We start from the raw sequence: 25,660 nt of genomic DNA, 5'->3' as shown, positions 1-25,660 counted from the left end.
TACATCCCAGTTCCTCTCCCACTTGCCCCCAGCAGGCAGCAGGAGGGTGTCAGCTGATCAGTACCCCCCACCCCTCTCTCATCTGCATCCTCTCTTCCCAGCTAGTCCATGGCTAAAGGAGGGGCCTTCTCCCAGCGCTCTGTGCCCTGTGCTTGCCTAGCGGATCAGCTGTCCTGGTCCAGCCCCACCCCCGTTGTGCCCTTCAAATCGCTCTGGGGTTTAAAGTGCTCCTTCAGGAAACAGTCTATGTGCTTTGTCCCCCCATCTGTCCTCTGTCCCCTAATCTCCCACCCCCAAAATAACCCAGTGGCCTGACCAGGCCCCAGTCTCCCTCCTTGCGGCTGGGACAGGTCCCCCTCTGCCACCGCTGACAGCTCCATCCTTCTCCATTTCTCCGATAGCCTTGAACTCTTATCCACCTTCCTTATCTCAGTGAATAAGCTGTTCTCCCCTCTGCCCCATCATGGCCTTGTGGGTGTTGTGCAACCCGTCACGGGGGGTGGCTCAAGGTTACAGCGGGCAAAGGGACGTTTGGCTCTGGGAGACGCACGTGCCCCCATGGGCTGCCACAGTCTCCACCCGGTGTCCTGGCAGAGAAGCCCGCCCTGGGGAGGGCCAAAGGCTGTACCCCTCCTCCCCCCCGTATGGACATGGACGGGCTCCCCCACCACTCCCCCAGCCCTCCTGCAGGTACTGCATGGAACGCCCGCGGCTAGGGCATGGGCCCAGCTCACGCCCAGCCCCCTTGCTCAGAGATGCGGCTCCGGGACGAAGGGGCTTACGTTTCACAAGCGCCTCTTGTTCCCGGCATAGCAGATCAGGGCGATTCCAGCCCTGGTAATAAAAGCAGCGTGACACAGATTGCTGCCGCTGTTCCCTTTGTCCCTGACGCTCCTGGCGCCTGGGGATGCAGCAGAGTCCAGAAGAAAAGGCCTTTTCTGTGAGAAGCCGAGTGTCCCTGTGCAGAGGGTGGGGGCAGCCCCGCCATACTCACGTGGTTCCCCAGCCTCTCTGGGACCCCTGGCACTCCCGCCTGAGCCCCGTGGCCCCCCAGTCTGTGTGGGCTTGGGACTGATCCTTTTTACAGCCCCCTATGGGTCCCGGAGATCTAGGCTGGGGAGTGGGGAGGGACCAACATCGTCAACTCTGGATGCCCAAGATCAGGGTCCTAGAGCGTGTGGCAGGCACCTGTAAGGCAGTGGCCTGATGCAGAGGTGCTGAGCACCCCCAGATCTCACCACCACCATCGCTCAGCCCTCCTCAAATTCAGGAGGCTGCTGCTTTTGCCCGGCTCTGGTTCCCGCAGCCTGGCTGGGGCCCCCAGGGCTGGCTCCTTCCTGTAGGGCGCTGGGGAGGCTTGGTGCCTGATTCTTGTCTCCCTGCTGCCCATTCACATGGTGGCATCAGGCACGAGGCGGGGGGCGGCTGCTCCACCTTCTGTGCTGTGGCTGAGCTCGGGGCAGGGCCTTGGGCGGCTGTGAAGCCCCTAGTGACCGGACACAGCTGGCACACGGGGGTACCCGTGACAATGGGCTAGTGCAGGCTGGTGGGGCATCGGTACTGGAACACGACGTGCCAGTGTAACCGTCCCAGGTGCCCAGAAAAGCAGGCCTGGGTGCAGCTGCGCCAGGGTACCTGGGCACGAGAAGGATCCCTGCAACCCAGACTCACCCTGGCGCTGCCCCGGAAGACAACCACAGAGAGCCCCCTCCCTTAGTCTGCCCAGCCTGTCACGCTGGAGGAAGAGCCATGGAGCAGCGGTGCCCAGCCTCTCCCCTCTCGTTTATCTCCAACATGGCCTAACTTCCTGCAGCTGGAGATGCAAATCCCAGCTCTGGGAGGGGAGTCACAGGTGAGCAGGAAAATGCAAACGCATGCCCAGCCCAGTGCCCTCTCCCTGGGCACACAAGATGCTCCATGTCCCATCAATGCCAGGGCATCTTGATGAATTCCTCTGTCCCTGGGATGGGGCACTCCGGGGCTGGGCGACTGACAACCCCCTCAGTCCTCTGATCCCCGGGCAGCTAATGGGCTGTGGCCCGGCGTGTGGGCCCCCCAGGAGAGCCCTGGGGATGAGTGGGTGCCGGGGCACTGAGCACAGGTGGGTGCTGTGCTGTCTCAGGGCTGCACTGGGCATGGGGTGGGGTGCTTTGAGTGGGCTCAGGTGCTGCCCAAGGGGGGTAACCTGGGGCGTGGAGCTGAGTGCACCCGAGGCAGGACACTTAAGTGAAAGGTCCAGGAGAGGACCCCACCCGCTGCCCCCAAGTCCTAGCTCCCCCTGCCCCTCCCAGAGCTGTGATTGTTCAGCTGTTTCTCTGCGGAGGCTGGAGCCTCGCTGCTGGTTGTTTTCAAAAGGCCTTTGTTGAAAAATAAGCCGGGGGAAGGCAGCGAGCTGTGCCCAGACCCCTCCTGGGAGCCCAAACAAAGCGCCCCGGCCATTGGAAGAGAGAGCAGGGAGTGCGGGGATGCGGCTGGACACTGCCAAGACCGCAGAGAAGAATCTGCTGTCCTCAGGGGAGCGAGGCTCGCCCGGGACCTCCTTCTCAGAGAGGATGGGTGGCCCCGGGGGTGCTGTGAGCCAGGACCCTGCCGTTTGGGGCGAGCCGGCAGGCCGGACACAGGGATCACTGCAGCCCCAGTTGTGTCAATATTTTTACTTGGGAAAGAACAAAACAAATTAAGTCCAAACAGAGCGCAATCCAGAGTGTGTCTGGATCGGCCAGTGCGCAAGTGAGTGACAGGGGGCGGGGAGGGCGGCAGCTGGGCATATCTTGGGCAGAGGTTCCAGTGTATTCAGTGGGGCGTGCTCGGCCACTGCCCCCGACCCGTGCCTTGCCTGGGCACCCGACTGCCTTCCCAGAGAATGGGAGCAGGTTTGAGTTGCCAAGCCGGGGAGTCAGTTTCGGGGCCGAGCTTTGCATGCCCCACTGTAGGACAAGGTTGTTTGTCTGACTGAGCTTGGTGCGTGATGGGAGAGGGACAGGCCAGAGCGTGGACCGACTGCCTGGGAGAAAGGAAGGATTAGCCCCAGAACTGAAGCCCACAGAGCCTCACCCAAGATGCACCAGGGAGTCTGCGTCACAGCAGGGAACTGAATCCCGGGCTCGGCTGTCCCAGTCCACTGTGTGAACCACCAGCCCATTGTCCCCTTCCCAGCTGCACGGGTGCCTGCATTAAGCATGAACTGCACACGCCCCCCACCCCTCCTCCGAGATGCGGCGCTCAGCTTAGGCCCCCCCAGTCCCAGAAAGCAGGTATTGGAGGGGCAGCTAGAGTCAAGGGCGCGTCCATTCTAAGCCCCTGCCGTGGCACTTGCTGGCGCTCCAAGGACTGGCCACTGGCGGGAAGGGAAGTCTGAACAGAAACTGCTCAGCCAGCAGAAGGGGGCTCGGGTGGGGGCCATCTTCCACTCAGATCCTGCAGTGGCTTTGTTTTCCCTTTGATCAGTTCAGCAGCTGAAGTGGCTGGAGTTTGGCAGGGGTCCGGCTCTCCCCCAGAGGAAGCTGGCTTTGATTCGACCGAGTGATGAGCCGGTGGCGATGCTGTCGCACGGCTCTGCTGGGCATGTGTTCATCAGGGCTCGTAAAGCGCCTGGCGGGTGCAGGATACCCAGCCCGGGGTGGAGGGTGGTTCTTCTCCCCATAGGTGTTTCTCATTTTACTTTTCCTTTAAACAAGGACAAACCCCCTCGTAATGTCCCCCGGCAAAGCTCCATGAATGCTGCATTGCCGCTGGTCAGGAAAGGTCAAGTTCTGGCAGCGGGTGCGCCCCGCCTTGCCTGTCATTGTGGTGATCAGGGACAGTTTTGCAGGCTCCTCTTGGTTCCTCTGCTGATTTCTCCACACCGGAGTGCAGCTGCCCCAGTCATTGGCGTTTCCTGCCTGAGCCACCAGCTGGCACCCGAACGAAGTAGCGCTTGTCAGGGAGGAGTTCAGAGACTGGCATCGAGCTGAGCTGGGAGTGATGTACCAGGAGGGACTGAGAGGACAGGGATTTACCAGGGGGAGGTCACACGGGCAAGCGGCAGGAGGGAGGGATTGTTCAGACTGGTCTGAGGGGATGCAGACCGAGCAGCAGGAAGCTGTAACAGCCTCTATCAAAAGTACTTTGATAGCCCCCATCTCCCTAATGGGGGCTTGAAATGTTTAATGTGTTTATCCTCACTGGTGCCACTGCACACGTCACCCACTGTAATGGCCAGTCCTTCACTTCAAGCTCACTAGGCTTGAATCTGATGGCAGGGAGTTCCACAGGCTCACCTTGGATTAGGGACAAAGACATTTCCTCAATTGTGACATGAGTGCTAGGTCCCAAGCCAAGGTCTTGGTGGAGAAGTAGCCTCATCCCACCTAGTATTGCTGCCAGCAGCCTCCTTGGGGACAGCCAGGCCTAGCTGGACAGAGATTCCCGCCCAGTCCAGCTGTTATCCCCATGGGGCAGATGGGGAGCTGAGTGACTTGCCCAAGGTTACAGGGCATCTGTGGCAGAGCAGGGAATTGAACCCAGCTCTCCTGGGTCAGTGCCTGATCCCCTTTACCATCCGTCCCCGCCCTTGCAAGGCGAGCTCTGGGGTTAGTGCACGCTATGGGGAAAGGCACTTCAGGTGCATCACGGGAACCCGGTATTCAGGGCCCCTCGCCAGATCTGCTGAGCTATGGGGCTGATCCCATGCTCAGGCCCTAGGGTCCCAGGGACTGACTCGGTTCATCCTGCCCCCCCCCACCCCCTGCGCTCTAGGGATTTCTACCCCCTGCCCACAGGGCCCAGCTCTTCCATTTCTCCCTGGCACCCCCTTGTGGCTCTCTGGCAACAGTGCATGCTCCCTGCCCGCCTCCCATGCAGCGTGGGCCTTTGCTCCCCTTGCCCCTCCTCGCCTCCCCCACATGCCAGCCTGTGCTGGGGGCAGCCTGCACTCCCCTGTGGGGCAAGGGACAGCGCTGAACTGGGGGCGGACCCAGTTCCATTCAAACCAGATGTTTCCCTCCGCTGCCCTGGTGGCGTGGGGGGAGGGAGGGGAGAGCAAGACTTTGCCAAGTCAGGCCAGTCCCGGGTGCCCCCCCGGTTAACTGCTGATGGAGCACATCGGGAATCCCTTTGGGTCTGGCCCTGTCCCCCCACCCCAAGCTCTCTGAGTGCAGCCCAGACATTTGCTGTCTATGTGCCTCTGCACCCCCCCCCCAACCCACCCCCAGCAGTGCCCTCTCTGGAAGCAGACTAGGGATGTGGGGAAAGCAGCAGGGGAGGGGGGTGGATCGAGGGGGGCTTTAAGCTGCCGTCCTGTCCAAAGTGTCTCTGGATCTCCTCTCTCCCCACCCCTTTCCCTGCTCACCGGGCCCGCTGGGAGCATATGTCTCTGGGCAAGAGGGCTGAGACTGGACTCCTGCCCTGGAGCCGGGTTCATCCCCAGTGCAGCCCCCTTCCCCCCCCCCGTGCATCACTTCTGTCTCTCCAGGGGAGCTGCAAAGGATCTTGTGCTTTTCAAAGGGGGTCTGAGATGAATCTGGGTGTCCTGGTGCATCCTCGGGGAGCCGGTGCTGAGTGCAGCCGGGCTGCCGCACCTGCCCTGCCCAGACCGCTAGCCCCCCACCTGCAGTGTTGCTTTGGGAGACGCTAAGCAGAGCCTGGCTCAGGCCTGGAGTCTGCATGGGCCAGCGAGGAGCAGGCTGGGGTGAGTCTAGCCTGCCTTCTGCAGGGGACCCCGAGACCTCTGCCTCCTGGGGCCCCTTCACCCCTTAGCTTGCTGGGACAGCAGAGCCGAGCCTTGTGGCCCGCATAGACTGAGCGGTGTCCGGGACGGCTGGGGCTGGGTCGGACAAGGCCCCGTGCTGTGCCGGCTCAGGCGGGCCCGTCCAGCCTGGCCCTGGGACTGCGGGGGAATCGGCATGGCCCTCACGGAGCTCCCGTGCTGAGGCTCCAGTGCACTTGGTGCCAGAACTGTCAGGCCCCTTGGCTTTTCTTCCCATGAGGGGCCGTCTCTCGCTAAAGCCTCCCATTGTTCCTGGCACTCTGTATTCCGGCCCTGCCACGGGGGAGGAAGTCCTTGGCAGTGCCCTTACAGTACAGGATCAATGCCCGCCTGCGCACCCCTCCTGCTGGAGAGAGGGCACAGGGAGCTCGCAGCAGGGGCCGTGCCAGCCTCAGTCCCCGGGCTCCTGTCTCCGCAGCTCCAGCCAGCCTCACTTTTAAAGTCGCAAGTGCTGGGGCTTCTCCAGCTTACTGGGGTAATTCTCCCGTGTCTGTCTCGCTGTGTGTCAGGGAGTTTCCCCGAGACGCGGCTTGGCCCTCTCAAGCTTCTGGCCTCAGCCTTCTGTGAATCTCGGGGAGGGAGAGGGACAATTCCCGTTGTCAGCTCCTTGGCCTAGGACCCAGCTCTTGTATTTCAGAACGATAAAAGGAAATGGGTTTTGTCCCTAAAACAATGAGCCTGTGGAACTCCCTGCCACCAGATCAATGAGGCCCAGACCCTGGCGGGCTTGAAGTGGAGGACTGGCCATTCATTAGATAGTACCTACCTGCAAGGACACTTGATAGGGCAAAGCTTCAGACCCCCCAGCTGACTGGCTTAGAATGACCTGCCGCTTGGGGCGGGTTAGTCCTTCACGTGCTGTCTTGCCCCGTCAGCCCTGGCTGTAGCCAGAAGGCTGCGATAGCTGGTTCGCTGCCCTGGCTGGATCCATGTGGTCACTTCACCCAGGCTTCTAGGCAGCTGGTGGCTGGCAGTGGCTCTCCAGTAACTGACCGGGGCTGCATCTGAGCTCCCAGAATGACCTCAAGGTGAAAGGCTCCATCTCTGGGTGTGGTCCTCAGTCACCGTCCCCTGAGCAGGGCCAGCACTGGGGTACGTCCCAACGCCCCTGCTCACCCACCGGTTCAGGCACAGGTAGCTGAATCAGCTCCACTAGACGATGCAAGTCTGTCACTCTGCAGGGACCCCCTCCCCCACCTCCTGCTCCGTGCCTGCCCCCATAAGCCATGGGGAATCCCCCACCCATTCTACATCTTCCCTTCCTATCACTCTGCAGCTTCCCCCAGACCCTACGGGGTCCCTCCACTCTGCATCTGCCCCCCTGCTGCTCTGTGCCCCCCAGAGCCCAGGAGACCCACCCTGCTCTACATCTGCCCCCTGGTCTGCCCCTGCAGGGATCCCTTGACTGGGGGAAATGGAATCCCCTATCTAAGAGAAGAGAAAAGCTTTAACGAGCCTCCCCCTTGAAGAGCCTTGACAGCTTGAGAGCTCACCAGCACTGGGGCTGAAAGGAACAAGCTATCGGGCTCCACTCCCAGTGGGAACATTCAGAGTCCAGGGTGTTGCAGAGCCCCCTCACTGGGCCTGCACCTGGCCTGGGGCCCAGCGGGGTGGGGCCTGAGGGGCAGGGAATTGTCTGGAAGCCCAATCTGAAAGGCTGTGCCCAGCTCGGAGGAGCAGGCTGAGAACAGCCTGGTTGGCCCATCGCTGGCACCCAGTGGCTGCCCATCCCCTTGGTGGTGGGGAGGCCTCTTGTGAGCTGCCCCTGCTGCATTCTGGGTAACTGTGGGGGGATATGAGACCTGGGATTGTCCCCCTTGTTTGGAATCCGCCGTCCCCCTGATCTGGAGCTGGCAGGGTGGGGAACACACCCGCCACTGATGTCAGGCTGCCACCGGCGGGTCACTGGGTGGGCCGTGCTGTGTGCTGGTGCCAGTCCACCCCAGCTGGGCGCTGGTGCAGGGAGACGCATTGCACTGGGGGAACAATTGCTATTGATTGTGAAGCTTCCTTATCTGCCTGGCATTGTTCTGGCCAGGCCTGGAGCCCAGCACCTACCCCTGCCTCTGTCTGCCTGTGGATTCCCCTCTCTGCTGTGGGAAAGGGGGGGATGAGACCTGGAGGCTGGCCCCAGGACTGGATCCAGCCAATGCAGAGCTCTGTTTGCTCCCGTTGCTTCTTGCCCTGCTTTCCTGGCAGCGTTTCCCAATGGGAGGAGCACAGGGTTGGGACTCCCGGATTGGAGACTACCAGCTCCCGCACAGACTCTGATCCCGAGCCAGTTGCTCCCTGGCCTTGGTTTCCCCATCCACGCAGGGGGAGGGTAGCTGTGTCCATGCAGTGCTGGGAGCCTGAAGGGCCCCATACAGATGCCGGGCCTTGCGGTCCTGTCGCTCCCCCTCCCTTGCTGCTGTCTAGTCCCTCGGCCCCATGCCTCGTGCGGCTGGGAAAGGGCTGGAGCCAGGGGGCTCTGCCTCTGCGCAGGGTTGCCTAGATCTGGATCTGGGCTAGGCCTGCCCTGGGCAGGCTGGGATACATAGAGGACCATTGCCCGCTGGGCTGGCCTGTGCCCTGCTTGCCACCGGTGCTGCCCGTCACTACATGGCCCAGGGCTGTTCAGCACATGCCCTGCCTCCACAGTACCGCTGTGACCTCAGTGCTGTGTGGGGTAAAGGCACCACCCAGGGGGAGGGGAAGGAAACCCAGCGGGGGGGGGGGGAGGCGGCGGGGGTTGAGAGGTAAATGCAGCCCAGGGCTGTGAAGCAGGGCAATCAGGGAGGTGGAGAGTAGGGGGCAGGTGTGCCGCCCCTTAGACCCCAGCGTGTGGGGTGCTGGTGTGAGCGGCTGCAGTGGGGTTGGGCTGGGACGTTCGGGGAAGGGCTAAGCCGTGGGCGTCTCCCCCCAAGCTGCCAGCTCCCCCAGCTCTGCCTGTGCCGGGGGGGGCAGAGGCAGTCCCCCCCCCATCTTCTCCCCCAAGCCCCTCTCCAGGGTCACCGAGCCCTGGTGCGGGTGGGGGCCTACAGGGCGGATTATCCCTGCATCTGGCCCGCCGCCCGCCCTGACACCGCGCTCTCTCTGCCAGATGTATGGCCGCTACACTCAGGACCTGGGAGCCTTTGCCAAGGACGAGGCGGCACGCATCCGGCTGCAGCAGGAGCGCTGGAAAGCCTTCCCGGAGGAGCGCGCCCTCGGGCCCGAGCTGCTGGAGTACGACCAGAGCCGCTGCGCCCGCTGCCGCAGTAAGGAGCCTCCAGGGGACAGACACCCGGGCCGGGCTGCCCCCTCACAGGGGGATGGGGGGGCCTCCTGTGAAACCCACCCCCACGTGCCTCCAGCCCAGTGAGATCACAGCCTCCCCAGCTCCCTACAGCCTCACACAGGGAGTCCTTGCTGCACAGGTGTGTGCGCTCAGGCCTAGTGTACCTACGACCACACCCCGGGCCCTCGTGCACTCCCAGTGCACACCCAGGCCTGAGCGCACACCCCAGTGCATGCCTGGGCCCTCATGCACACCCCGGTGAACGCCCAGGCCCTCAGGCACACTCCGGTGCATGCCCAGGTCCTCATGCACTCCCTGGTGCATGCCTGGGCCCCCATGCATACCCTGGTGCACACCCCGGTGCATGCCCAGGCCCTCATGCACACTCATCACTCCCCCTGGCACCTCCCTCTTTCCACCCATCCTTCCCCCCCCTTCCCTCTCCTCTCTGTCTTTCTTCTCTCCTCCCATCTGGCCCACGCTGTGCTGCTGGCTCAGTGGTTGTGCCGGGGCTCACAGCCCCCAGCCGGGCACTGTTGAGCTCACCAGTCCCCTTTCTTCTTTGTTTTCTCTCGCTCCCTGGCTCTGAGTCTCCTTCCAAGTCCCTATCCCTGCCCGCCCTGCAGACCCAGAGCTGGGCCGTGCCTCCTGGAGGGAGAGCGGCCAGTGACCCGTAACAATAGGCTAAGCATGCGTGACCTCACCCTGTGCAACGCGGGGATTTGGGCCATGTCCTTGGTGCAAACCAGGCCGCTGGAGAGAAAATTACTCACGCGTTGTCATTGGCCACTCACAAATGAGGACAGTAACACCTGCCCAACTGGGCACCCGCAGAAACGTGGCCTTCCCAAAAATAACTAGTGGCCCCTCCCTGCCTGTGCCCACGCCGGGGTGGGGGCGGGACGATTCCCCCTCCCTGTCTGTGCCCATGTGAGGGACCAAGATCCCCTGTTCTCAGCACACGGGGCCAATCCCCGTCCCCATGTGTGTTGGAGCAGGGGAGATGTGTAATTTCTTCTGGCCGTTTCGATTACACGTATTTCCCTTTGTGACGGGAAGTCCTGTGTTTCCTCACCCAGCCAGGTGAGCCAGGCTCATCTGCTGCACTCGGGGGGCATGGGCACTGCCAGGCAGGGGGTGGCGGGCGAGCTGGGCAGGCGTGTAATGAGTGCAGTGTGAACAGAGCCTGGATGTGTGTGGTGGGGAGAGACCTGAATATCCCCATGGCTGGGGGGAGTATGAACTGTGTGCCTGCATAGGGCAGGGAGGGCATGGAAAGTAGGGGTATGGGTGTTTTCTGCAGGGGGGCTCTGTTCTGAGTGCCAGGGTTAGTGGGGGTCCTCCCCCCATACCTACCCTCCATCCCCGTGCTGTGCTGACTTGTGGGCTCCCGGCACTGGGATGTTCTGTTCCCTGGCTCCCCCAGGCATGGTTGTGGCGCTGGGCACCTCCTACCCCCCCACTCTTGGGGGCCCTAAAATAGTCCACTTGGCAACTGGCGTCGCTCTGGCTCGCATTGTTCTTGAGGCACATTCTCTGTCAGAGCACAGCCTGCTCCGATGGCCCCATGTGTCCTAGGGCCCCACGCAGCAGGCCCCTGCCCCACTGGCTCCTCACCCGGCGGCTTGGGCAAGGTGGAGCCCCTGGCCAGCTGGCTTGCTGTGCTGCTGAGGGCTGTGGTGTCAATGTTATGACACATGTTTTCCTGGCTCTGGGTCTGGGTCCCTCATATGCTTGCTCCAGGCCTGGCTCCATGGCCGGGTCTGGGGGTGCTGCCCTGGCGCTGCCCATGGCAGAAATCAGAGGAGCTGCTCCCACCTACTAGAGACTGGGCAAAGAGCAGGCCTCTCTAGCTGCTCTGGCGGGTGCTGGGGGCTCTGTTTCAGCCCCTCAGTGGGCTCCTGGCCCCTGCTGAGCTAGGTGGGTCTGTTAGGGTGCTGCCATGTCCAGATTCCCTATGGTCTCATGCCCCCAGCAAGCTCATCTGATGCACTCAAGGGGCATAAGCGCTGCCAGGCAGGGGGGTGCGAGCTGGACAGGTGTGTACTGAGAGCAGTGTGTACAGAGCCTATATGGGTGGGGAGGGGACCTGAATGCCCCCATGGCTGGGGGGAGTGTGAGCTATGTGCTGGCATGGGGCGGGGAGGACATGGAAAGTTGGGGTGTGGGGGTGTTCTGCAGGCAGGCTCTACTCTGAGAGAGTCAAATGTAGTAAAAATCTTAAAAATAAAAAACTCAATACTAACGGGAGATTTCAGCTACCCCCATATCGACTGGGTACATGTCACCTCAGGATGGGACGCAGTGATAAATTTTCTTGACCCCATAAATGACTGCTTCTTGGAGCAGCTAGTCCTGGAACCCACCAAAGGAGAGGCAATTCCTGATTTAGTCCTAAGCGGAGCACAGGATCTGGTCCAAGAAGTGAATATAACTGAACCGCTTGGTAATTGTGACCATAACACAATAAAATTTAACATCTCTGTGGGAAGGAAAACAATAAAGCAGCCCACCATGGTAGCATTTAATTTCAGAAAGGGGAACTACACAAAAATGTGGAGGTTAGTGAAACAGAAATTAAAAGGGACAGCCCCAAAAGCAGGGGTGAAAGTACGTCGAGTGACTTACCGGTAATCTGGGGCCAGCTCTGGCCCCCAGAAGGGGCGGAGCCTAGGGCAGAAGGGGCGGGGTTGTGGGGGTCAGAGCCAGCCCCAGCCCATCCTGTAAGGTAAGTGCCCCTCCCCACCAGCTCCGGGGGCTATTTAAAGGGCCCAGGGCTCCCCTCTTCTACTGCCCTGGCCCTTTAAATAGCCCCCGGAGCCCTGGGGAAGCAGCAAGGCTCCAGCGGCTATTTAAAGGACTGGGGCGGCAGAGGCAGCTGGAGTCCCGGCCCTTTAAACAGCCCCTGGAGCCCCCGCTACCCCAGGGAGCCATTTAAAGGGCCTGCGGCTCCCCTGCTTCTACCGCTCCGGTCCTTTAAATAGCTGCCAGAGCCCTGGAGTAGCAGTGGCGGGGCTCCAGTGGCTATTTAAAGGGCCCAGGAGGTAAAAGCAGGGGAGCCCCAGGCCCTTTAAATAGCTGCCGGAGCCCTGCAGCCGCTACCCCAGGGCTCCAGCAGCGGGGCTCTGGAGGCAATTTAAAGGGCCTGGGGATCCAGCCATTGCTGGGAGCCACAAGCCCTTTAAATTGCCCCCCTGGGGAAGCCGGGCTGCTCCAGTACAGTGCACCGGCTCTTGCCAGTACGCCGTACTGGAGCGTACTGGCTTACTTTCACCTCTGCCCAAAAGTGAAATGCTTGTAAGCTGCATGGAAACTTTTCAAAGACACCACAATAGAAGCTCAAATTAAATGTATACCCCAAATTAAAAAGCATAGTAAGAGGACCAAAATAGTGCCACCATGGCTAAACAACAAAGTAAAAGAAGCAGAGAGAGGGAAAAAGGCATCCTTTAAAAAGTGGAAGTTAAATCATAGTGAGGAAAATAGAAAGGAGCATAAATCTAGCAAGTGAAGTGTAAAAGTATAATTAGGAAGGCCAAAAAAGAATTTGAAGAGCAACTAGCCAAAGACTCAAAAAGTAACAGCAAACAATTTTTAAGTACATCCGAAGCAGGAAGCCTGCTAAACAACCAGTGGGGCCACTGGACGATCGAGGTGCTAAAGGAGCACTCAAGGATGATAAGGCCATTGTAGAGAAACTAAATGAATTCCTTGATTAGTCTTCAATGCAGAGGATGTGAGGGAGATTCCCACACCTGAATCACTCTTTTTAGGTGACAAATCTTAGGAACTGTCCCAACTTGAGGTGTCAATAGAGGAGGGTTTGGAACAAATTGCTACATTAAACAGTAATAAGTCACTGGGACTAGATGGGATTCACCCAAGAGTTCTGAAGGAACTCAGATATGAAATTGCAGAATTACTAACTGTGGTATGTAACCCATCCTTTAAATCAGCATCGGTACCAGATGACTAGAGGATAGCTAATGTGGTGCGAATTTTTTTTAAAGGCTCAAGAGGAGATCCCAGCAATTACAGGCCGGTAAGCCTGACTTCAGTACTGCGCAAACTGGCTGAAACTGTCGTACCAAACAGAATTATCACACATATCGATGAACATGATTTGTTGGGGAAGAGTCAACGTAGTTTTTGTGAAGGGAAATCATGCCTCACCACTCTGCTAGAATTCTTTGAGGGGATCAGTTAGCATGTGGACAAGAGTGATCCAGTGGATAAACACTTAGACTTTCAGAAAGCCTTTGACAAGGTCCCTCATCAAAGGCTCTTAAGCAAACTAAACAGTCATGGGATAAGAGGAAAGGTTCTCTCATGGATCAGTAACTAGTTGAAAGATAGGTTTCAGAGTAGCAGCAGTGTTAGTCTGTATTCGCAAAAAGAAAAGGAGGACTTGTGGCACCTTAGAGACTAACAAATTTATTTGAGCATAAGCTTTCGTGAGCTACAGCTCACTTCATCGGATGCATTCTGTGAAGTGAGCTGTAGCTCACGAAAGCTTATGCTCAAATAAATGTGTTAATCTCTAAGGTGCCACAAGTACTCTTTTTCTTTTAGTTGGAAGATAGGAAACTATTTACCTCTGTCCATTCTGGTCAGTTTTCAGAATGGAGAGAGGTAAATAGTGGTTTCCCCCAGGAGTCTGTACTGGGACCAGTGCTGTTCAAAATATTCATATATGATCTTGAAAAAGGGGTGAACAGTAAGGTGGCAAAATCTGCAGACAACACAAAATTACTCAAGATAGTTAAGTTCAAAGCAGATTGCAAAGAGTTACAAATGGATCTCACAGAACTTGGTGACTGGGCAACAAAATAGCAGATGAAATTTAATGTTGATACATGCAAAGTAATGCACGTTGGAAAACATAATCCCAACTATACATATACAATGAGGGGATCTAAATTAGCTGTTTCCACTCAAGAAAGAGATCTTGGACTGATTGTGGATAGTTCCCTGAAAACATCCACTCAATGTGCAGCCGAATGTTAGGAATCATTAAGAAAGGGATAGATAACAAAACAGAAAATATCATGTTGCCTCTCTATAAATCCATGGTACACCCACATCTTGAATACTGCAGGCAGATGCGGTCGCCACACCTCAAAAAAGAAGAAGAAAAGAAGAGAAGAAAGAAAAGGAAGTATTTCTTCACACAATGCACAGTGAACCCGTGGAACCTGTTGCCTGGGGATGTTGTGAAGGTCAAAACTATAACAGGCCTCAAAAAAGAACTAGACACATTCATGGAAGACAGCCAGGATGGGCAGGGATGCAACCCTATGCTCTGGGTGTCCCTAGCTTCTCTTTGCCAGCAGCTGGGAATGGGCGACGGGATGGATCACTTGGTGATTACCTGTTCTGTCCATTCCCTATGGGGAACCTGGCACCGGCCACTGTCAGAAGACAGGATACTGGACTAGATGGACCATTGGTCTGACCCCATATGGGCTTATTCTGCACGCCCCCACCCCCCACATTTGAATCTGGGCAATTGGTAATAGGGGACTCCAGCTGCTGGGAGACCAAGGTGATGGACACTTCAGGACTAGCCCATAGGCAATGTCGGATACCCCGTCACCCGCACGATCCTCAGCCCAGCAGTTCTGTGTCAAGTCAGAGCTCCTAGAAGGGAGACAGAAGTGGGCTCTCCCAAGCACCTGGGCCCCAGCTCAGGAGGGAAGGGCCCCGGATGCTGCTGTCTGTTTCCAAGCCCCAGTTGTGAGGGCTGGGTGCTGAAGCTGCCCCATGGGGCCACGCTGGGCAGCCCAGAGGGGGCAGTGCTCTGGGGAATGCTGTGTCCAGTGAGTCCAGCACATGCTGCTGACCCAGTCTCTTCCCCAGCGAGTATCACAGGAGGCTGGGCCATGTGAGGCTGGTCGGGACCGGCTGCAGCAGCTGCAGTTGGCACGATGCCAGCTTGGCACAATCCAGGGGGTACTGTCATGCAACAGGAGGAGACCCTGATGGGTCAATCCCAGGCAGCCAGTGGCCAGTTTGCTGCAAGTGGATCCAGTGGCTGGGTGCCACGTGCTTCCAAGCCCAGTGAGCCTTGGTGGAGTCCAGTCACTGACTTCTAGCTCTGGGGCCTTAAGACACACCCCAGGGCAAAGACCTTTATCTGACATATTCTGTTAGGACAAGGGGCACCAGTGTCTGAGCCCCCCAGTTGATCTCCCATGTTCCCTCAGAGCTCTATGGACTCTGTGGGTGCTCCGGGCTTCCCCCCTTCAGGGACAGTGTGGCAGGAAAGCTAAGAACAGGCTCAGCAAAGGGATTTCCTAACCCAGGTCACATCACTCCTCCAGGCAACTGTTGCCAGCCTGCTGCCAGGGCCCTGATGCAGTAGCCAAGCTCAGAGTTCTCATCACTGTCGTGTGGAGCATCGCTCCATGGGCAAACGTGAGGCCGGGAACTCCTCCGGCCTGCGTCGGCACTGCCAAACCGCCTGCCCCAATTATCGCTGGCGTCCTTAGGCTGGGTCAGCACTGGCTAGGCTGCGATGGGGGCAGTTCCTGCCTCTCGCCAAGCCTGCCTAGGGCCTTGTCTTCTCTATGACTATAACCAAGCCCACGGCAGCTGGCCACAAGGTGTGGTGTGGAAGGGTCCCAAGTGCACCCCTCCAAGCCAGGCTATTCTTGCTCAGGGACTGTGCTTTTGGTCCCAGGTGTGCCTGGAGGTGATGAGTGGGTAGTGGTGTGAGGAGAGGCTGTCTCCTTTCAGGGGGTGAGCTCAGGCGACCAGAGTCTCTAGGGCAGAGAGGAACCATTGGATGTGGGGAGTGTCTGTGCCCTACGGATCTGTTGGTGTCCACTAGCAGAGGGCAGGTGCATAAGGGTTATAGGGTATAATGATGCTGATTCTGATGGTACCCAACCAAGAGTGCTAATTCAGGACAAATTGCTTAAAGCAGGGCAGTTACAGCCCAAGGCTGGGTTTTTCCACCTCTAAGGCAAACCAAACCAGACAGACAGAGAGGACTTTGGTTTTACCCCATTGGCTAACCACAAGTCATACAAGCAATTCCCTTAGACCCTCCAGTTTCCCAGTATCCCCACCAGTGCCACTCATTATGGGGATGAATGGTTATGAAAACTAATACCCCAGTAAAAGAAAGAAGGTTCTCTCGATCCCAAAGGACCAAGCCCCAGACCCGGGTCAATATACAAATCAGATCTTACCCACAAATCATGCTGTTGCCAATCCTTTAGACTCTAAAATCTAAAGGTTTATTCAGAAAAGGAAAAAGATACAGATGAGAGCTAGAATTGGTTAAATGGAATCAATGACATACAGTAATGGCCAAGTTCTTGGTTCAGGCTTGTAGCAGTGATGGAATAAGCTGCAGGTTCAAATCAAGTGTCTGGAGTCCATCCACATCTGGGATGGGTCATTCCGTCCTTTGTGTAGAGCTTCCATTTGTAGAAAAGTCCCTCCAGAAGTAAGAAGCAGGATTGAAGACAAGATGGAGATGAGGCATCAGCCTTTTATAAAAACAACAAGGAGTCCAGTGGCACCTTAAAGGCTAACAGATTTATTTGGGCATAAGCTTTGGTGGGTAAAACCCCACTTCTTCAGATGCACGGAGTGAAAATTACAGATGCAGGCATTACATACACAAAGGGAAGGGAGTTACCTCACAAGTGGAGAACCAGTGCTGACAGGGCTAATTCAGTCAGGGTGGATGTAGTCCACTCCCAATAATAGATGAGGAGGTGTCAATTCCAGGAGAGGCAAAGCTGCTTTTGTAAAAAGAAAAGGAGTACTTGTGGCACTTTAGAGAGTCTCTAAGGTGCCACAAGTACTCCTTTTTTTTTTGCGAATACAGACTAACACGGCTGCTATTCTGAAACCTGCTTTTGTAGTGAGCCAGCCACTCCCAGTCCCTATTCAAGACCAAATTAATGGTGTTAAATTTGCAAATGAATTTTAGTTCTGCTGTTTCTCTTTGAAGTCTGTTTCTGAAGTTTTTTTGTTCAAGAAAAGCTACTTTTAAAACTGTTAGTGAATGTCCAGGAAGATTGAAGTGTTCTCCCACTGGCTTTTGTATGTTACCATTTCTGATGTCCGATTTGTGTCCATTTATTCTTTTACGAAGAGACTGTCCAGTATGGCCAATGTACGTGGCAGAGGGACATTGCTGTCACATGATGGCATATATCACATTAGTAGATATGCAGGTGAATGAGTCCCTGATGGTGTGGCTTATGTGGTTGGGTCCTCTGATGGTGTCACTACAGTAGATATGGGGACAGAGTAGGCAACGAGGTTTGCTACAGGGATTGGTTCCTGGATTAGTGTATCTATGGTGTGGTGCGTTGTTGCTGGTGAGTATTTGCTTCAGGTTGCAAATGCTGGACACAAATTGGACATCAGGAATGGTAATATACAAAAGCCAGTGGGAGAACACTTCAATCTTCCTGGACATTCAGTAACAGTTTTAAAAGTAGCTTTTCTTGAACAAAAACCTTCAGAAACAGACTTCAAAGAAAAATAGCAGAACTAAAATTCATTTGCAAATTTAACACCATTAAATTGGTCTTGAATAGGGACTGGGAGTGGCTGGCTCACTACAAAAGCAGCTTTGCCTCTCCTGGAATTGACACCTCCTCATCTATTATTGGGAGTGGACCATATCTACCCTGATCTAATTGGCCCTGTCAGCACTGGTTCTCCACTTGAGGTAACTCCCTTCCCTTCATGTGTCATTATGTAATGCCTGCATTTGTAATTTTCACTTCGTGCATCTGAAGAAGTGGGGCTTTACCCACAAAAGCTTATACTCAAATAAATCTGTTAGTCTTTAAGGTGCCACCAGACTTCTTGTTGTTTTTGTGGCTACAGACTAACACGGCTAACCCCTGATACTTGACAGCCTTTTATAGTCTCTTGTCATGTAGTCTTTCTTTCTTTGTTCCAAAGACAAGCTGCCCATCACATGGCCTGGCAAAACCTCAGAGTTCTGTCCATGGGCATGTCCCTGCGTGCCTTGCTGAATCACCAGGCGTGTCTGCCTTCTCTCAATGGGTCAATTGTGTAGCTGATGGTTCTTCATGGGCCATCAAGCAGGCTAGGCAGAGCTGACACCAACTTGTCTGGGGTGTCACCCAGAAGCATAGCACAAGTTTGAACTACGGACCGTATAGAGCCAATATTCATAACTTTAACCACAAAAATGATGCATGCACACAGACAGCATAATCATAACCAGCAAACCATAACCTTGTCTTAGACACCTCATTTGACCCCCTTTATATAAGATTTGGTGCCACTACAGGACCTTGATTGCAACAATGTTCTATACGGTCCCCGTTCAAATCAATAACATCACATAGGGATGCCCGGGGTCTGGGATCTACATATTAGTTTGGCACAGTGTCCACAGGCTCTGAGCTGCTGGGATGAATGGGGCACAGGTGACCTGGAAACACCTCCCTCTTCCCCCAGCCTCCCCTCTGGACTTATCCCGAGCCTAGGTGCCAGGGCTGGGGGAGCCAGTACAGGGTGCGGTCAGATCCTGGGATGCTCACTGCAGGCCACATTCTTCTGGCTCTGGGTCTGATTGATCCCCAACACACATCTCCCAGTGCTGGTGCCAATTGTCCAGTGTTAGCCAAGCGCTGACTCCCTGCAGCAATCCACTGGGCTGCACTAATGGCAGTGGCCACGAGAGGGCGGACAAGGCTGAGGACCCAGCCCCAGACCCCAGTGCTTTGCAGGCCATGAGCATGGGGGCTGGTGGGATCTCTGGGGGAGCCCAGGCCCTAGGGTGGCAGGCTGAGTGGAGCAGCTGCCCCAGGTACTGGTGGGGGCGGAGAAGCCTCAGTCTTGGGCTGGCTGCTGGGGCCAGCTGGGGCTGACAAGCCGTGATGCTGCCAAGCACTGTGGCTCTGGGCCATGGAGCTGCCGTGAGGCACCTTGCTGAGGGCACAGCAGCATCGGCACCAGCCTCTGCTTTGCTCAGATGTCGGCCAGGAGACCGGCTGGCTCCTTGCCAGGGAGCCGCCAGCCATCGGGGCTCAAGAGGTGCCCATCCCTTGGGTGCCTGCTCGGACTTGGGGCTGGCTCCTCGCTGGCTGGGTCTCTAGAGGGCACAGAGGCCTGGCTGGGCAGGGAGATGGTGCTCAGCTGTGACTGAGTCTTGCCACCCCTCTGCCCCACTCAGAGCCCCGGGAGCCATCCCTCTGGCCTGCCTCATGCCTCACCCTCTGCATTGTAGCAATGCCCCCTCCTCTGCCCTGTTCTCCCCCCGGGGCATCTCTCCATTGCAAGCCGCTGAGGGCTTTCTGTGCTGCGAGCGGCCTTGCCTCGCTTCCCCCCACACCCCGCTCCCCAGAGACCTTGCAGGCATTTAGCAAGTGTTTGGCTCTGTGCCCTGCGTGCTCCAAGGTCAGACCCAGGAAGGTGGAAGTTGTGAGCTGTGTGTCCTGCAGACAGGCTGCTCCCAGAGAGGAGACTTCCCCAGAGTCCTGCCTGGCTGCGTAGGGAGCAGTTCCAGAGCATCGCCCTGGGGACTCCATGACACCCCGCCCGTCGCCGCCTGCCCGGCCTGGCTCTAGGGGGCGCCGTGCTGCTTTAGAGGCTGCCTGCCTGCTCTTTCCCCCACACCCCAGCTTGGTGTTGCGGGGCCCTGCAGTTCTCACTCTGCCCCAGCGCAGCCTTTGAGGGCACTCTGCTGTGGCAGGTCCCTGAGTGATGTAAATGTCCACGTCCGGGATTGTCTGGCATGTGAGACAAGTGGACGGTGGGTCTCTGTCTGCAGCTGTCTCTGCTGGACTGTCCGCAGCTCAGCTCCCGCAATGAACTGGCACCAGGGGCATCTTTGTTCAGCACTGGGATAGCAGCGGGGGATGTGGATCAGGATTGAGGGGCACCGGCAGAGCTATGGGTCAGGGGATCCCAGAGCTGGATAGCTGCGGGGGATGTGGGTCAGGATTGAGGGGCACCGGCAGAGCTATGGGGGGAGACCAGGGCTGGGATAGCAGCGGGGGATGTGGATCAGGATTGAGGGGCACCGGCAGAGCTATGGGTCAGGGGAGACCAGGGCTGGGATAGCAGCGGGGGATGTGGATCAGGATTGAGGGGCACCGGCAGAGCTATGGGTCAGGGGAGCCCAGAGCTGGGATAGCAGCGGGGGATGTGGGTCAGGATTGAGGGCCACCGGCAGAGCTATGGGGGGAGACCAGGGCTGGGATAGCAGCGGGGGATGTGGATCAGGATTGAGGGGCACCGGCAGAGCTATGGGTCAGGGGAGCCCAGGGCTGGGATAGCAGTGGGGGCTGTAGGTCAGGATTGAGGGGCACCAGCAGAGCTATGGGTCAGGGGAGCCCAGAGCTGGGATAGCAGCGGGGGATGTGGGTCAGGATTGAGGGCCACCGGTAGTGCTATGGGGGGAGACTAGGGCTGGGATAGCAGCGGGGGATGTGGATCAGGATTGAGGGGCACCGGCAGAGCTATGGGTCAGGGGAGCCCAGAGCTGGGATAGCAGCGGGGGATGTGGGTCAGGATTGAGTACCACCGGCAGAGCTATGGGGGGAGACCAGGGCTGGGATAGCAGCGGGGGATGTGGATCAGGATTGAGGGGCACCGGCAGAGCTATGGGTCAGGGGAGACCAGGGCTGGGATAGCAGCGGGGGATGTGGATCAGGATTGAGGGGCACCGGCAGAGCTATGGGTCAGGGGAGCCCAGGGCTGGGATAGCAGCGGGGGATGTGGGTCAGGATTGAGGGGCACCGGCAGATCTGTGGGTCAGGGGAGCCCAGAGTTGGGATAGCAGTGGGGGCTGTAAGTCAGGGTTGAGGGGCACCAGCAGAGCTATGGGTCAGGGGAGCCCAGAGCTGGGATAGCAGTGGGGGCTGTAGGTCAGGATTGAGGGGCACCAGCAGAGCTATGGGTCAGGGGAGCCCAGAGCTAGGATAGCAGTGGGGGCTGTAGGTCAGGATTGAGGGGCACCAGCAGAGCTATGGGAGGAGCCCAGAGCTGGGATAGCAGTGGGGGCTGTGGGCTGGGACCAAGGTTCCCTTAAGTTTTTATATCCATGTGCGGAATGACTTTTGTTATGTGCACCAATATGGAGGTGATGTGTGGCGGGGGTGGCGCCGAGGGGTTCGGAGTGTGGGAGGGGGCTCAGGGCTGGACAGAGGGTTGGGGTGTGCAGGGGTGATGGCTCTGGCCTGGGGGTGTGGGCTCTGGGGTAGGGCCAGAGATGAGGGGTTTGGGGTGCAAGAGGGGGATCAGGGTTGGGGCAGAGGGTTGGGGTGCAGGGGGTGAGGGCTCCGGGGCGGGTGGGGGCGGCTCTGGGATGGGGCCAGAAACGAGGGCTTTGGAGTGCAAGCTGCCCTGGGGCCGCGGCAGGGAGAGAGGACTGCCCCCAGCCCTCTCTTGTTGCAGCAGCCATGGCCGGGGGAAAGGCGCCTCTCCCCAGCTGCAGCAACTCCAAGGCTGGGACCAGGAGAGAGGTGCCTCTCCCTGCCTGCGTGGCCCTCGATAGCCTTCTGCGCGGCCACGTAGCTTAGGGGGAACTTAGGTTGGGACTGAGGGACATTGGCGGAGCTGTGGGTGGGGAGCCCAGGGCTGGAATAGCAGGGGGCTGTGGGTCAGGACTGAGGGGCATTGGCAGAGCTGTGGGGTGGGAGGACCATTTGCCCAGCAACTTCCCAGCTCTGTGCCCATGCGTTCCTGGCTGAGGGGCACTCTGGGCTGGGGCAGTGTCAGTCGTGGGTGGGTGGGCCCCAGGTGACCAGCCTGCTGAGTGCTCCTCTCCGCCATCCTGTGCCAGGTTCCCTGGCCAGGCAGAGCCCTGGGGATGGGCCCTTCCCTGTCTCTCTCCCCAGCTGGGGGTATGGGGCTGGACTGCTCTGCCCAGCACTGCTGAGGTCTGGGCGAGAGCAGATGAGTTAACACAAGCTGCCTGTTGGCTCGCTGCCCTGGAGCCAGTTCTGTCTGTGCCCCCTGAGCTCAGGGCACCCCGGGGGGCACAGCCCCACCCTCACTGGGCTCCCCCATGCCTTTCCTAGGAGCTGACACATGCAAAGGCAGCTGGGGTCCTCAGGGAGCGTTGAGCCGGCTCCTCCCTCCCTTGGGTCCGTCAGGCTCAGCACCCTCCTGGACCCCTGGACCCCTGGCCAGCCCTACCCGAGGGTGTCCCTTCTCCTGGAGTTTGGCCCTGTGCCCGATTGCTCTGACTTCTCTCCTCCAAGCCCCATCTCTCCCCGAGCAGCAGAGGCTTGAGCCCAGCCTGTGAGGTCCCTGTGGCCAGGGCAGGAGCCAGGGCGAATAGCCGGAGCGGGCACAGGCTGGCTCTGCCCATCCCCTATGCCCTGTCCTGAGGAGCTGACACAGAGCTCGGTGCAGATACCCAGGCTGCGCTAAGTCCCAAGGGTCTGCCGGGGCCATGTCCCAGCCCACCTGGCCACCTGGGTCCCGGACGCTCCCCCAGCCCCCAATTTCCCCTTCCCCCTCCCCCCGGTGCCCCAGTGGCCCATTGCTGGAGAGCTTGGATCGCTGCAAAAAGACTCTGTGCGGATTCTCTATGCGTCTGAGCCGTGCCCATCCCCGTGGCTGTGTGGGAGACAGGTTACGGGGGTGGGTTAATCTTGCTCCCAGGGGCTGGGCGGGGGGGGCTTTCCCCCTCCATGCTCAGCTCCCGCGCTCTCCCCACAGTCTGCACCGTGCGATGCCAGAAGTTCCTCATCTCCAAGGTGGGCGAAGACTGGATCTTCCTCGTCCTGCTGGGGCTGGTCATGGCGCTGGTGAGCTGGGCCATGGACTTCGCCATAGTCACCTGCCTGCAAGGTGAGGGGGGCCGGGGCCACTCGCCTCTGTGCCCACATCCTGAGCCAGGCAGCTGGTCCGCTTGGCACCCTGAGGGCACAGCCAGGATTGCCCAGGTGTGGGGTTGGGTACTCTGTCAACCAGGGGGCTGGGCCCAGGTGTGGGGCTGGGTACCCTGTCAACCAGGGGGCTGGGCCCAGGTGTGGGGCTGGGTACCCTGTCAGCCAGGGGGCTGGGCTCAGATGTGGAGCTGGGAAGGTGTCAACCAGGCAGGGGATGGGTCCAAGGCATGGCCAGGCAAGCTGTTGCCCAGGGGTGCTGTCTCTCTCCGTGGGTTTGGGCTCAGTCCCGTGACGTGGTGGCTACCTTGAGCAGAGGCTCCCGGCAGTGGAAGCATTTGGCCCCTCTGGATGGGGCCCTGTCACCCTAAGTGGGGCCCCATCTGTGCCCTCCCTCCCCTGGGTTGGGCCGGGCTCAGTCCCTCTGGGGAGCCAGTGACCCTGATCCCAGCAAGCCCCCTCATTGACTCCCCCCCATCTCTTCGCAGCCCAGAAGTGGATGTACGGGGGCCTGGACACCAACATCTTCCTGCAGTACATGGCCTGGGTCACCTACCCCATGGTGCTCATCACCTTCTCAGCCGGCTTCACCCAGATCCTGGCCCCGCAGGCCGTGGGTAGGAGCCAGCCCCTGCCCCTTGGGATCCCCCAGCCCGCGCTGCGAGGCCACACCCGGGGGAATCACCCCTCCTGTGCCCAGCTCTCCGGCCTGGGGGTGGGGGGCTGAACCTGGATCTCCCCTTCCCCCCCAAAAGGGTACAGACCCTCTCTCTGGGTGCTCACCCATCCCCTTCCCCAGGCTCTGGCATCCCCGAGATGAAGACCATTCTCCGGGGTGTGGTGCTGAAGGAGTATCTCACCCTCAAAACCTTCGTGGCCAAGGTCATCGGCCTTACCTGTGCACTGGGCAGTGGGATGCCCCTGGGCAAGGAGGTAAGAGGGGCAGAGGAGTTACTGGGCCGTGTCTGGAGGGGGCACAAGCTGGATGCCAGGTACGGTGGGCAAGTGGCCCTATCAGGGTGCATATATTAGTTGTGGTGGATGGTTGGCGCTGCTGGGGGGGGGTGCCAGGTGCGGTGGGCAGGTGGCACTACCAGGGTGCATGTACCAGATGTGGTGGGTGGTTGGTGCTGCCGGGGGGGCGTGTGCCAGGTGCAGTGGGCGGGCGGCCCTACCAGGGTGCATGTACCAGATGTGGTGGGTGGTTGGCGCTGCCAGAGGGGCATGTGCCAAGTGCGGTGGGTGGACGACACTACCAGAGTGCATGTACCAGATGTGGTGGGTGGTTGGCGCTGCCAGGGGGGCGTGTGCCAGGTGCGGTGGGTGGGCGGCTCTGCCCATGAGCGAGTCTTCCCACAAGGCTCCCTGTTTTGAGGCTGGGTGCCTGTGGTAATCGGTCCCTGGCACTCTTCCCACAGGGGCCCTTTGTCCACATTGCCAGCATGTGCGCCGCCTTGCTCAGCAAATTCCTCTCCCTCTTCGGAGGCATCTACGAGGTGAGAGGCCGACGCTGTGCGGCCTGCGGGTGCTGACCGAACGGGTACCGGGGGCAGGTCCGGGCTGGGAATGCAGGTCTATTGGGCAGGAGGTGGGGGCTCTCAGGCATGCGGAGGGACCTTTGGGCTGGGGGGCAGGAGTTTTGTTCTCTCTGACCCTGGCAAGGGAGAGCGTTAGCCCCATGGGGGGTGTCTCTCTGGCCATGGCTGGGTGGGGCGGGAGGGTGGCTCTGGGCCTGGCAGGGGAGCGGGTGAGCCCCTCAGGGGGTGTCTCCGGCCCTGGCAGGGGAGCAGCTGAGCCCCTCGGGGGGTGTCTCCAGCCCTGGCAGGGGAGCGGGTGAGCCCCTCGGGGGGTGTCTCCGGCCCTGGCAGGGGAGCTGGTGAGCCCCGGGAGGGTCTCTCTGGGCACGGCTGCCTGGGGCGTGTCCCCGCAGGGAGCTCCCGTCCAGGTGCTGCCCTCCATTGTCTCCTGCTCTCTCTTGCAGAACCAGTCTCGCAATATTGAGATGCTGGCAGCTGCCTGTGCCGTGGGCGTCGGCTGCTGCTTTGCTGCCCCCATCGGAGGTAGGGCCGGCCATGCGGGCTGTGGGGCTGGACCCTCCCCTGCCCCTGCCCTGCCTGATCCCAGAGCTGCCCACGGCTCTGAGCTAACCCAGCCCTCCAGCAGGGCAGCATGGGAGCTGTGCCTGGCCAGGGAGCCCCATCCCCCCCCCACAGGCCTCTGCACCTCGTGTCCCCAAGACCCTGATCCAGTGGGGACAGCCACACAGCCGGGGAGGCCCTGCACACCTGGGCCTGGCTGGCCACCACACTGGACAGGCCACAACCTCTGCCCCCCAAGTCGCTGGGGTCCCCACCTGACGCTCGCCATGCGGCGGGGCATGTGGACACAGGTGGGTGCTATGGGGGGTGCAGGCCAGATGAACGCAGGGTTTTGGGCCCAGCCCCCCGCTTTCCTCTCTCCTCACAGCTGTGCCTGGACTAGCCCCCGATCCCTCCCGCCCCCGCACTCTGCCGTTGTGTTGCCTCTCGCTTTCCCCCCAACTGCAGGGAAGCCGCTCCCCGACTGCCCTGCCCATGCCCCGGGCACACAGGCCCCAGGGCACGAGCCCCGTCTGTACAGGCCTCCGGAGACAGAGCCCAACAGCCCCCAGAACCCCCCCTCCTCAACGCTGCAGGTACCCTGGGCTCCGGAGACACACACAGGCAAGGACTGGCCTCCTGGGTGCCTAGAGGGGTCCCCAAGGCTCTGTGCCCTTGGCGGGGGTGGCAGAGGCCACTGCATGGAGGGCGCTCCCCCCAGAAGATGTAA

General features: G+C 59.1%; 1 protein-coding gene across 4 annotated transcripts in view; it reads left to right on the top strand.

Moving 5' to 3' along the window:
- CLCN2 (chloride voltage-gated channel 2) overlaps positions 1 to 25,660 on the top strand; it is a 50,915-nt gene that overhangs the window by 5,753 nt on the left and 19,502 nt on the right. For 2 of the 4 annotated variants that reach the window (XM_038416103.2, XM_043492058.1), the window contains exons 2-7: positions 8,829 to 8,985; positions 22,683 to 22,814; positions 23,341 to 23,469; positions 23,652 to 23,785; positions 24,271 to 24,348; positions 24,834 to 24,912. In XM_038416103.2, the coding sequence (XP_038272031.1) occupies positions 8,829 to 8,985; positions 22,683 to 22,814; positions 23,341 to 23,469; positions 23,652 to 23,785; positions 24,271 to 24,348; positions 24,834 to 24,912 (709 nt within the window). Of the gene's footprint in view, positions 1 to 8,828; positions 8,986 to 9,049; positions 9,145 to 22,682; positions 22,815 to 23,340; positions 23,470 to 23,651; positions 23,786 to 24,270; positions 24,349 to 24,833; positions 24,913 to 25,660 lie in introns of those variants that run through there. The other 2 variants (XM_043492060.1, XM_043492059.1) reach the window with 2 other exon arrangements.

Source organism: Dermochelys coriacea, chromosome 9 (assembly GCF_009764565.3).
Source record: "Dermochelys coriacea isolate rDerCor1 chromosome 9, rDerCor1.pri.v4, whole genome shotgun sequence".
NCBI classification, from domain to species: Eukaryota; Metazoa; Chordata; order Testudines; family Dermochelyidae; genus Dermochelys; species Dermochelys coriacea.
The sequence above is the reverse complement of the archived record's forward strand: the minus strand, read 5'-3'. Positions and strand labels throughout refer to the sequence as shown.